This window comes from Alosa pseudoharengus, unplaced genomic scaffold (genome assembly GCF_046254945.1).
Source record: "Alosa pseudoharengus isolate Yale_2024_CS ecotype anadromous, Long Island Sound unplaced genomic scaffold, YU_APseudo_1.1 YU_APseudo_1.1_scf_22, whole genome shotgun sequence".
Taxonomy (NCBI): Eukaryota; Metazoa; Chordata; class Actinopteri; order Clupeiformes; family Clupeidae; genus Alosa; species Alosa pseudoharengus.
Window position 1 is genome coordinate 1,523,726 of NW_027468680.1, and position 13,050 is coordinate 1,536,775.

General features: G+C 43.1%; 1 protein-coding gene across 2 annotated transcripts in view; it reads right to left on the reverse strand.

Moving 5' to 3' along the window:
- Positions 1-4,290: 4,290 nt before the first annotated feature.
- Positions 4,291-13,050, reverse strand: part of lactb2 (lactamase, beta 2) — a 21,681-nt gene continuing 12,921 nt past the window's right edge. The window contains exons 5-7 of one of the 2 annotated variants that reach the window (XM_076300195.1): positions 11,103-11,251; positions 10,209-10,296; positions 4,291-4,900 (exon numbers count right to left, since the gene is read on the reverse strand). In XM_076300195.1, coding sequence (XP_076156310.1) covers positions 4,872-4,900; positions 10,209-10,296; positions 11,103-11,251 — 266 coding nt within the window. In that variant the 3' untranslated portion in view covers positions 4,291-4,871. The remainder of the gene's footprint in view (positions 4,901-10,208; positions 10,297-11,102; positions 11,252-13,050) is intronic. The other variant, XM_076300196.1, reaches the window with a different exon arrangement.

A 13,050-nucleotide genomic window follows, 5' to 3' on the forward strand; every position in this document is an offset into this window, starting at 1 on the left:
AGCCACATTTACAAAAGAAACTTAAGATGTCTTACATAGGACAGTTCACTTTAGAAAGAAAAAAAGTGGAGACAATTTAAGAGGTTTTATATTTTAAAGTTCAATCTACCAAAGAGCATAGTTTTAAAAATGTAATGTTTCAAAGAGTAAAGAACCTCAGGCCACCTGAGGCAGTTTGAATTCACCAGGTTATTTCCCCAGAAAAAGTTCACTCTTTGCTTACTGAATATTTACAACTCTAGCATACCAAAGGGGTTTGCCGGAGACTGGCGGCCCATGGCAGCATGCCCAGCTTGTTACGCTTAAAGGGACGCATTACAGACAGGAAGTTGCACAGAATACTATCCATATGCACTGTATCTGTAGGTAGGAAATTCCACGGCTTCCTGGTATGGTATCGTCAGATCAGCGGGCACATTCGATCGAATCGGGCTAAACCGAAGGCATGGTTGTGGCGAAAGATTTAGCCAGATCTGCACAGCATTGCAAGGTCGGACTGATGTGACGATACCAGAACAGGAAGCCATGGAATTTTCTAGTGTGTGTGCTTCTGTGTGCATGTGTTCTCATGAGTTTGTGTGTGGGGGGGTGTTGTATGGTGTACTGATGTATGTGTGTGTTGGGGAGGGGTAATGATTGTGTGTGTGTGTGGGGGGGGGTGTATAGTGTACTGGTGTATGTGTGTATTGGGGAGGGGTAATGATTGTGTGTGTGTTTGGGGGGGGGGGTGTAATAATAGGGTGTGTGTGTGAGTGGGGGGGGGGGGGTAATGAGGTGTGTGTGGAGTGGGGTGTACGTGTGTGGGGGGGAAGGGAGTATGGCGTGTGTGTGGAGGGCATGGTGTGAGGGGGTGGGTGCACCTGTGTTTGTGTGTGTGTGTGGGGGGGGGGGGCTACATTTCAACATCCACATCAATGTTTCTCAAAGTGTGGTCCGGGGACTACTGGTGGTCCGCAAGCTAGCCCAAGTGGTCCGTGAGTAGACATTGTAAAATATAAAATAGATGAGTTATTTGCAATATTGAACCAACTTGCATGTAAATCCAAACATTTCTGCAACACTGCCTATGTAAGTGTAACCTGCGTTGTGTTGAACCTGCGCGATTCAGCCCTGCACACGCCCGGACTCGAACCCGCGAACAGCAGCACCTCGGAACAATTGAGCCAATAGCCCAGGCTACTGGCTCGCATGACAGCAGCAATCTTGAGGCGTCGGGGAGTGAGGTTTACCAATGTTCCACAAGCACAGCTAAGCTAGCTGGCATCCGTTACATAAGCCAGCGTTTCTCAAACTGTGGGTCGCGGAGACATGCCAGGTGGGGCGCGAACTGACGTGAAAAACAGGAGTTTTTTTTTTTTTATATATATATATATATATCTGTAACCTGGGCCCAGGTAGCACCCGATGCGCAATGGTTATTCACAGGGAAGCGCTCGTGTCAAGGCAGCTTAGTTAGTCCCGACCTACATGAGATTTTGAACGTTGTTGTGAGAGTGGTGAATTTCATCAAAACCCGGCCCTTAAAAGCGCGTCTATTCTCCACACTTTGCGAAGAGATGGCAGCTGACCAAAAAGCTGTACTGTTTCACAGCGATGCAAGGTGGCTTTCCGGAGGTAAAGTGCTGTCGCGCGTTTGAGCTCCGAGTCGCCTCTTCTTGGAGGAAGAGCGCATGTTTAAATCTGCAAGCACGTTCACTAATGAACATTTCTTGACGAAGCTGGCCTATCTTAGCGATATATTTGATATATCTTAGCAATACATTTGAGTTAAATGTCCAGTTACAAGGCAAAGACAAGCACCTACCTCACCTAGCAAATAAGATTACTGCATTCACCAAAAACACTTGAGTATGGGACAGGCGCCTCGATCGCGACAGCAGCCTATGCCTTTGAGATTTCTGAGCGAAATCGCTGAAACGTCTGATTGGGAGCCACTCTTGTGATCCAATGTAACAGTAGGCCTACATCACATCCCTGCAAAGTTTATTTCAAAAATATTTCCCAACCAGCAGTGCTCAGTATGACTGGATTATGGATCCATTTAATGCAGCATGTTGGTATTTCATTGAATATATTGTACAATGCTGTAAAATGGCCTATGCTTCCTAATATGTTGCTGGAAAACAGATATATGTGTGTTATGTATTTATTTATTATTATATCTGCAGCACCAGCTGATTTTAACTCTGTTGAAGAGGATATATTTAGAACTTGTCATTATTTCAATAAATTTGACAATTTTAAGCTTGACCTACCACTTTCTTAGAGCGATGAGGGACAGGTGGGGCTCAAGAATGCCCCCTTGATTAAAGTGGGGAATGAAAGAAAAAGTTTGAGAACCACTGATCTAGTTTGTTAACTACCACAGTCATGAGTTGGGTCGCGATAGTCTGTCATTTTTAAAAAGTGGGTCCCCAGAAAAAAAGTTTGAGAAACACTGACATAAGCCATGCCAGTTTAAATCATATGAATTCTCTGACACAATAAGCAAGGTGCAAATACAATAAAAGTGGTTCAGTGAGTAGGCCTATTGTGTAATTTACTATTGAAGTAGGTCCGTGAGGCTTTTTTTATTGATTAAGTGGTCCTTGGTCTGAAAAAGTTTGAGAAACACTGATCTACATCTATTTGACATCAGCACCATTGGATTTCTTGCCACTCAACATAACAATTTCACTGCTGGAAATTCAATCCTAGATAATTTTGGAGATGTGAGATTGAGAAATTAGCATTTAAAGGTTGTGAGATTGAGAAAATAGCATTTAAAGGTCCCCATTTTGAAAATCCAAGATGGCTGCCATATTGACCCTGGAAAATTTGGAATTAAAGATTTTCTGATTCTTCATCCTGTAAGGTTTCCAAAAATATATCATTTTTATAATCCCCCAAAAAATTACACAAGGAAACTGGCTACCTTCAAAAGATCAAATTAACTGCCAAAAAATAGACCTCTCCAGAATAAGTCCCGCCTGCTAACTTCCGTATCCATCCAACTTCCGGGCGTGGATTGTCTATCGGAAATAACATGGCGTTTTTTGATTTTCGGTGCCGTTTAAGTAGTATAGTCTATAGTATACTACTTAAACGGCACCGACAATCAAAAAATCCAGTGGAAACTAGATGGCAGAAGTGTGTAGGCCAATCTGCCCACCAGCTTTTTCAACTTCGCTACCTACAGATGTTTTACCGGTATGATATATCGAAACGCCATGTTATTCCCCATAGGCAATCCACGCCCGGAAGTTGGATGGATACGGAAGTTACGGAGGCGGGACTTATTCTGGAGAGGTCAATTAACAGAGCTGTTGGAGCCTAATGTAGCTTAATAGGAACAGAAAGAGCTGTTGGAGCCTAATGTAGCTTAATAGGAACAGTTGGAGCCTAATGTAGCTTAATAGTAACAGAGCTGTTGGAGCCTAATGTAGCTTAATAGGAACAGAAAGAGCTGTTGGAGCCTAATGTAGCTTAATAGGAACAGTTGGAGCCTAATGTAGCTTAATAGTAACAGAGCTGTTGGAGCCTAATGTAGCTCAATAGTAACAGTTGGAGCCTAATGTAGCTTAAAGAGCAGTTGGAGCCTAATGTAGCTTAAAGAGCAGTTGGAGCCTAATGTAGCTCAATAGTAACAGGGCTGTTGGAGCCTAGTGTAGCTTAATAGTAACAATTGGAGCCTAGTGTAGCTTAATAGTAACAATTGGAGCCTAATGTAGCTTAATAGTAACAGAAAGAGCAGTTGGAGCCTAATGTAGCTTAATAGTAACAGAGCTGTTGGAGCCTAATGTAGCTTAATAGTAACAGAAAGAGCCGTTGGAGCCTAGTGTAGCTTAATAGTAACAGAGCTGTTGGAGCCTAATGTAGCTTAATAGTAACAGAGCTGTTGGAGCCTAATGTAGCTTAATAGTAACAGAGAGCTGTTGGAGCCTAGTGTAGCTTAATAGTAACAGAGAGCTGTTGGAGCCTAATGTAGCGCCTAATGTAGCTCAATAGGAACAGTTGGAGCCGTTGGAGCCTAGTGTAGCTTAATAGTAACAGAGCTGTTGGAGCCTAATGTAGCTTAATAGTAACAGAGAGCTGTTGGAGCCTAATGTAGCGCCTAATGTAGCTCAATAGGAACAGTTGGAGCCTAATGTAGCTTAATAGTAACAGAGCTGTTGGAGCCTAATGTAGCTCAATAGTAACAGAGCTGTTGGAGCCTAATGTAGCTTAATAGGAACAGCTGGAGCCTAATGTAGCTTAATAGTAACCGAAAGAGCTGTTGGAGCCTAACAACAAAATGGGACAAAGTCCATCACCATTTTAAATCAATACATTTATTAACAGTCAACATATATCAAATATAGGTTTAATAGATCAAGATGATGTCAGTTAATGCTCTCATGTTCATTCCTTTGCGCACATGTTTACTCATTAATGTGTTCATTCATGTTTGTTCATTAATGTGTTCATTCATGTGTTTATTCATGTTTACTCATTCATGTTTCATGTTTACTCATTCATGTGTTCATTCATGTTTACTCATTCATGTGTTCATTCATGTTTACTCATGCATGTTTCATGTTTACTCATTCATGTTTCATGTGTTCATTCATGTTTACTCATTCATGTGTTCATTCATGTGTTTATTCATGTTTACTCATTAATGTGTTCGTTCATGTGTTCATTCATGTGTTCATTCATGTTTGTTCATTCATGTGTTCATTAATGTGTTCATTCATGTTTACTCATTCATGTTTCATGTTTACTCATTCATGTGTTCATTCATGTTTGTTCATTAATGTGTTAATTCATGTTTGTTCATTAATGTGTTCATTCCTTTGCCCACATGTGCACATCGTTCAGTCGTTTCATCTGTCCAGCATCCAGCGCTCTGATCAGAGATTACTCTTCCACCTGCACTCCACTGGAGAGAGAGAGAGGGAGAGAGAGAGAGAGAGAGAAAGAAAGAGGGAGAGAGAGAGAGAAGAGGGAGAGAGAGAGAAGGAAAGAGAGGGGTGGTGAGAGAGAGAGTTATGAGAGAGGAAGTGTGTGTGTGTGTGAGCACAGAGAATGTGTGTTTGTATCTACATTGATGTATGAGTGTGTGCATGCGTGTGTCTGTGTGTGTGTGTTAGGGATGCTCCGATCGATCGGCCGCCAATCATTATCAGCCGATATTCACTCAAAATAGTTTGATCGGAGCATCCCTAACACACACACTCGCATGTACTCTCTGAAGGCCGATCAGATGATGCTTAACTCCGATCGGAGCACTCTCTAAAGGCCGATCAGATGATGCTTAACTCCGATCGGAGCACTCTCTAAAGGCCGATCAGATGATGCTTAACTCCGATCGGAGCACTCTCTAAAGGCCGATCAGATGATGCTTATCTCCGGACTCTACAGTGCATCCATTTCACTCTCTAAACATTATGGCGTGCGAGTGAAACAAATATTTAGAAGCACTGGTGAGAATGACTTATAACCACGTAGCCTAAGGGCTCTATCTTGCACTTTAGCGCAATTGACTTTGCGCAAATCGCTTTGTGGGCGGATCTGTGCGCTGTTTCTATTTTACCGGCGGGATAATGACTGTTGCGCCCGACGCAAATCTAAAATGGGGTGGCCTGTAGTAGCTACATTATTCATGGGTGTGGTTTGGGCGTAACGTGCAATAAACCAACCAATGTGAGCGTCATCTCACATTCCCTTTAACAACAGGCACGCTTGTTCCATAGCGGATTGCTATTATGATGGCGGATTTGCCAGGCGCAGCCAGGAACGGTTCACACTATAGTCAGTTGGGTACAGTTTGCTATTGATTTTTCCTCTTGACAAAATGTAATACAGAAATGTCACTTTCCGATGTTTTGGGATCACTCTCACTGAATCACGAGGTTATGAATGCATGGTGATATTTTTGCAATGTAATCTAACATTACCTCACTATAGACAATGCAGATCTGTCAGATAAGCTCTCCTCTCCCGTGCTGCTGCTGGGGCATTTGGGTTAAATGGCATCTCCCGTGCTGCTGCTGGGGCATTTGGGTTAAATGGCATCTCCCGTGCTGCTGCTGGGGCATTTGGGTTAAATGGCATCTCCCGTGCTGCTGCTGGGGCATTTGGGTTAAATGGAATCGGCAGGCAGTTTGTCTCATTAAGTCCTCTAATATTTCCTAATTTATTTCATCAACACATCCGTGATTCGTGGAAATGTGTTCGCTAGATTTATACCTGTTTTATCATATCGGACACCACACTGATTTCCCTCGTGTAGCAATATTTGTCCTTGTAATTATGTATGGTTTGGAGAAATGGGAACTGCGTCGTATAGATGAGAGGAGCAAAGTGCATTGCGCAACACAGGCGCCCAAGCAAGCGCTCCTGCAGGTGTAAGCTACGGCTGTACCTACCATCAGGCAACTCAACTACGAGAAACAGTTTCCAAGTTGACCTAACTTTCCAACTCTGCACAGTATCCAGTGTTTCCGCTAGAAATTTTTTTTTAACAGTGGCAGCAAACCTGCGGAAATCCACCACCATCTCCTTGGTCTTTGAAGTGTTGAGTTGAAGATGATTGAGTTTGCACCATTGCACAAAGTCCTCCACCAGGCTCCTGTACTCCTCCTCTTGCTTGTCCCTGATACACCCCACAATTGCAGTATCATCAGAAAACTTCTGCATGTGGCATGACTCGGTGTTGTAGGAGAAGTCAGATGTGTACAGGGTGAACAGGACTGGAGAGAGCACAGTTCCCTGTGGCGCTCCGGTGCTGCTGATCACAGTGTCAGAGAGACAGTTCTTCAGTCTGATGAACTGTGGTCGCTCGGTCAGGTAATCTGTAATCCAGTTTACCAGGTGAGCGTCCACACCCATCTGCAAGAGCTTGTCTCCCAGTCTGAGGGGTTGGATGGTGTTAAAAGTAGTGTTCATTTTGTCACCTATTTTTAATTTAGTCTTAGTCTTGTGACGAAATGTCCTTTTTAGTCTTTGTCATATTTAGTCATTTAAATGTCATTTTTGTTGGTCAAGTTTGAGTCGACTAAAAGTCTCGTCATTTTAGTCTAGTTTTAGTCAAAAGAAAACTAAAGGTATCTTAGTCTTAGTCAGTTTTAGTCAACACATTTTAGTCTTTTTTTTATAAAAAATTATTTCTGATTACCATTTGAGTCAAATAGTGTTTCACACATCTCAATTTTCCAACAATATTGTGTGTCCACAGGGCTACTCGTCTGTTATAATTACTCATTCTGATTTTTTGTCAGTCAGTATGTTTACATGCACAGGTAAGTCGAGCTACAGTTATAGCTCGGCTGGGATTTGACCATAGACAGTAAAAGATTTGAATGGACCACTGTCATATTCGTAGACCAGTGTTTCTCAAAGTGTGGTCCGGGGATCACTGGTGGTCCGCAAGATATCCCAAGTAGTCCGCGAGCAGACGTGGTAAAATATAATATATATGAGTTGTTTGCAATATTGAACCAACTTGTATGTAAAAACAGTTCTGCAACACTGTCTATGTAAGTAAAATATGCCAGTTTAAATCATACAGTATGAATCCACACAATAAGCAAAGTGCAAAGACAATAAGCAAGGTGGTTCAGTGAGTAGGCCTATTGTGTAGAATAATTATAGGCTACTGTTAAAGTAAGTCTAATCTTTTTTTTTTTAGCTAGGGTTAGTTAAGTGGTCCTGAAACTGAAAAAGTTTGAGAAACACTGTCATAGGCCAAAGTATTAATGTTTTACTCCGCCTCGCTAGATGGCGATATTCGCCCAAACACAACACATTCCCCAAACACTCTCCATCTTAGCCATAGCTAACTTGCTAGCGAACTTTCCATATTAGCTTACTTGCTAGCAAACTTTGCATCATCAGTCTAACTAGTTAAATAGTTGACATTACATGATGAACATTTTCGTATGGACATTCTGGGGGATGTTAATTTGTATGAGAGAAGCTTCAACTTCTGGGTATGTAGCATTGTGGCATAAAGCTTAGGTAGTTAGCTTGCTAACTCTGGCATAAATCTCCAGTGTTCCATGTAGTTTCGTGTTGCAGCCACAGGTTTGCAGCAACAGCACGTAGACTAGCCTACAGGAAAGCTGTTGCGTATGAACTCATTCGGAATATTTTGAAAACGTAACAGCTAGATATTCTGTCTTTTCATTTTGTAGACGAAAATGAAGAGAGATTTTATCTTAGTTTTTATTTCATGCAAAACATTTTAGTCTCGTCTTTTTTCGTCAACAATAATGCATCTTAAGATAGTCTTAGTCAGTGTTTCAGGACATTACTGCCGTCTCGTCATCGTCTCGTCTTAGTCATGAAAAAAAAAGGTCGTTGACGAACATATTTCCTCTCGTCTCGTCTGAGGAAATTAACACTATAAAGGGCTCGTCTCGTCTGAGGAAATTAACACTATAAAGGGCTCCGTCTTGCACTCCAGCTCCATCTTGCACTCCAGCTCTATTGACTTTGTGCACTGGCGCTTGTGTCTTTCCTATTTTGCATATTCACATATTGGAATTTTCCCTCCACAGGCACACGTGCGTAAATTAGAGATTGCGATTGCGCCCACACGGGGGCAGTTCAGCGAAACGTTCCCTGTTGATATTTTGCAGTTTCAGAAAACAATTCCGTGTGTTTGTGTGTGTGTGTGTGTGTGTGAACCTGCAGTGATGTGTGTGAGTGTGTGTGTGTGTGTGTGTGTGTACCAGCAGTGATGAGTGTGTGTGTGTGTGTGTGTGTGTGTGTGTGTGTACCAGCGTGTGTACCAGCAGTGATGAGTGTGTGTGTGTGTGTGTGTGTGTGTACCTGCAGTGATGTGTGTATGTGTGTAAGTATGTGTGTGTGTGTACCTGCAGTGATGTGTGTGTAAGTGTGTGTGTGTATGTAAGTGTGTTTGTGTGTGTACGTGTGTGTGTGTGTATTAGGGGTGGAACGGTACACAGAAGTCACGGTTCGGTTCATACCTCGGTTCGGACATCACGGTTTGGTACAAGTTCGGTACAATGGAGGGAAAAGCAGAACAAAAATGCAGAAAGCAATTTTTTATTGTGCATGTCTCAGGCTGTAGCACCTAGTGTCATACAGTCTGTCCTCTGAGCTATCTGCAACAGCCTGAAGTGTGCAAGATGTAAACAGTAAACAATAAGTACCCAGACTTCATCTGTAACTTGTAAACAAAATAAGACAATCAGCTATAAAACTGAAAATAGGCATACAGCATGTCTTATTTCTGAAAGTGCAAATTACATAGAATAATGATTTAAAAAAAAAAAAAACTTAGGCAAGACCTTCAACTTTTGGCCCTATTTGTATGTGTATCTAAAGGCTGGTGAAGCGCTGTAGGGGAAGTTTTTTTTTGTCTCGTTCCAGTGATTGGTACATCTGGGTGATGGCATCGGATATGTGTAGCATGTTCGATATTTCCACTCACATACCCAACAACTGCTGAACAACGCCGACACAGTTTCATCTTATCCACCACTCTCTCGCCTGTACTACTGTAACTGAAGTTGTCAAACTTGCGATCTTAAAGAGACCAGCGGGTCCTCTAACTCTTGTGGGTCGCCACCACTCACTTAGTGCTGCTATCTCTGACTGACTCGACCGTCGACCTGACAAAAAAACATAGAGCTTCAGAGATAAGGCGGGGCTACAGGTGTCGCTAAAGAACTCTTGTAACTCTCATATTTAACAGTAACTCCGCATTACATTAATTAATTCGCACACAAGTTTTATGTATTTTTATACAGTGTATTGTAAACTCATGCACCAAACCCTGCGCCTGTACCGTTTCGGTCCAATACGAATTCATGTACCGTTCCACCCCTGTGTGTATGTGTATCTACAGTGATGTGTGTGTACCTGCAGTGATGTGTATGTAAGTGTGTGTGTGTGTGTGTAAGTGTGTGTGTGTATGTAAGTGTGTGTTTGTGTGTGTAAGTGTGTGTGTGTATGTAAGTGTGTGCGTGTGTATGTAAGTGTGTGTGTGTGTGTGTGTGTGTGTGTGTGTGTATGTAAGTGTGTGTGTGTGTGTGTGTGTGTGTGTGTGTATGTGTGTGTGTGTACCTGCAGTGATGTGTGTGTAAGTGTGTGTGTGTGTGTGTGTGTATGTAAGTGTGTGTGTGAATGTAAGTGTGTGTGTGTGTGTAAGTGTGTGTGTGTGTATGTAAGTGTGTGTGTGTGTGTAAGTGTGTGTGTGTATGTAAGTGTGTGTGTACCTGCAGTGATGTGTCCTTCCTTCTGAAGCTTCTTCAGATGGTGAGTCAGATTGACCTCTGCTGCCCTGTGAAGGTGCTCCGGTGTGTCCTACACACACACACGCACACACACATACGCACGCACACACACATACGCACGCACGCACGCACACTCACACACACACACGCACATGCGCACGCATGCTCACGCACACGCACACACACACGCACACACAGAGAATATATTAACACATGAACACACCATCCCAACACACAGCTCAACACAGAAAGCATGTTCTTACTCACAACACACACACACAAAGAAATAGACTCACACACACCAACATGATGAAACAAACTCAAACACACACACTTGTGGCTGATCTTGAACACTTCAACGTGGAGTGGTGTGTGTGTGTGTGTGTGTTTTCACCTTGTAGACAATCTTGACCAGTTCAGCGGCTGTGTGTGTGTGTGTGTGTGTGTTCACCTTGTAGACGATCTTGACCAGCTCGGCGGTGTGTGTGTGTGTGTGTGTGTGTTCACCTTGTAGACGATCTTGACCAGCTCGGCAGCCGCGTGTGTGTGTGTGTGTGTGTGTGTGTGTGTGTTCACCTTGTACCTTGTAGACGATCTTGACCAGCTCGGCAGCCGTGTGTGTGTGTGTGTGTGTGTTCACCTTGTAGACGATCTTGACCAGCTCGGCGGCGGTGTGTGTGTGTGTGTGTGTGTGTGTTCACCTTGTAGACGATCTTGACCAGCTCGGCGGTGTGTGTGTGTGTGTGTGTTCACCTTGTAGACGATCTTGACCAGCTCGGCGGTGTGTGTGTGTGTGTGTGTTCACCTTGTAGACGATCTTGACCAGCTCGGCGGCGGTGTGTGTGTGTGTGTGTGTGTGTGTGTGTGTGTGTTCACCTTGTAGACGATCTTGACCAGCTCGGCGGCGGTGTGTGTGTGTGTGGGCTTCTCCTGAAGGACTCGTAGTATCTGCTGTTCCCGCAGCTCTCTGTGAGTGATGTACTCTCTGATCTTAGAGGCAGCGTTCACCACCACTGGCCCATGGCCTGCACACACACACAACTTTGGTGTCCAGTAGTATGTGTAGTGACCACGCTTAGCCATGCAGGTGTGTGTGTGTGTGTTTATATGTGTGTGTGTGTGTGTGTGTGTGTGTGTGTTTATATGTGTGTGTGTGTTTATATATGTGACCAGGCATGGCAAAACCAGGCACATGTCTCCCCAGAGACATTTTGAGTTATTCACTTTTTCAAAGCTATCCAATGATGTCTCACTCATGGAGATCTGATAATATTTGAATAAGTTGTAGCCATTTTAAAGTATACACATCTCAAAGCTACAAGCTGAGAAATCAGGCTTTTCAATTTGACTACTTTCTTCCTCAATCCATGGGAGGGGAACACAATGGTCCTCATTTACATGACATTAAGATCAACCCTCCCCCCTGTCACGGTCACTGATTTGTCAGCCTGCAGTGCTAATGACCCAACAAAACTATCTGTAATGGGTTACAGAACCAGCTAGTAGCAATGGATAAAGTAGTCTAAAACAAACATGAGATCAAGTTTGCAAACCATGTTATTTTGAATGAACACCCAGTGCAAGGCACCAGGTTGGCAATGGATTTAGCAGGTTTAGCAATGGATAAAATAGTCTAAAACGCGAACTAAACAAACATGAGATCACGTTTGCAAACCCTGCTAATTTGAATGCACACACGATGCAAGGCACCCTGCCATCAGTCAAAACAAGACATTCTCGCATTATTCAAATTAATTGCCCACCGCAACTATCTGTAATGGGATTTGGCTAGTAGCCTATGGTGCCAATAGCTAACGACAGTAGGCCTACGTTAGCTAGTAGCAATGGATAAAGTTTCTAACACACAAACTTTATCCCCGTCAAATGTAACTGTGGAGATAGCATCTGATATCATATGATCTAGCTCCTCTGCTGCCAGACCGAGAGATTCTTCCTCGTTGTGATTATCTTTGGATAAGGTCAGCTCTAGATTAGGGATGTTCTCCAATGTAATGCAGTCGCCTTCATCATCAGATTCAGCTCATCTGCAATCCGCTGTGCTTTGTCCATCTCCATTCCAATTGTAAACAAACAGCATGCTGGTTCAGTAAGTAGCCATGAGGTTACTTCTAGCATACAGCTGATTGGCCGACAAAACAAAAGAGCACTAATAGTCACGCCTAATTCAAACGCTGGTTTACTTCCTGAAACTTAACCATTTTCAAAGACAAAATATACACTTTTAAAGCAACCAATGCTGTTATCTGAAACATGGAATTGCTTCTTTAGGACTTCAACTTGCACATTCTGCAAAAAAACAAAAATAACTAATTTTGAAAAAAAAACCCTTCAAAGTCGTTTTTAGCGACTTGCGTCTCTGCGACTTGAGCCTGGTTTTGCCATGCCTGGTCACATTTGTGTGTGTGTATGTTTATATATGTGTGTGTGTGTGTGTGTTAGGGTTGTGCCGATAGACGATATCATTGTCCATCGTGATGGTTGACGTACAGTACAGGCCTTCTCATTTCAATGCGTTTTCTTTATTTTCATGACTATTTACATTGTAGATTCTCACTGAAGGCATCAAAACTATGAATGAATGCAAAGTTATTTGGCCCACAGATATTTGTGTGTGTGTGTGTGTGTGTGTGTGTGTGTGTGCATGGTGTGTGTGGTGTGTGTGCGTGTGTGTGCGTGGTGTGTGTGCGTGTGTGTGTGCGTGGTGTGTGTGTGTGTGTGTGTGTGTGTGTGTGTGTGTGTGTGTATGTGTGGTGTGGTGTGTGTGTATGTGTGGTGTGTGTGTGGTGTAGTGTGTGTGTGTGTG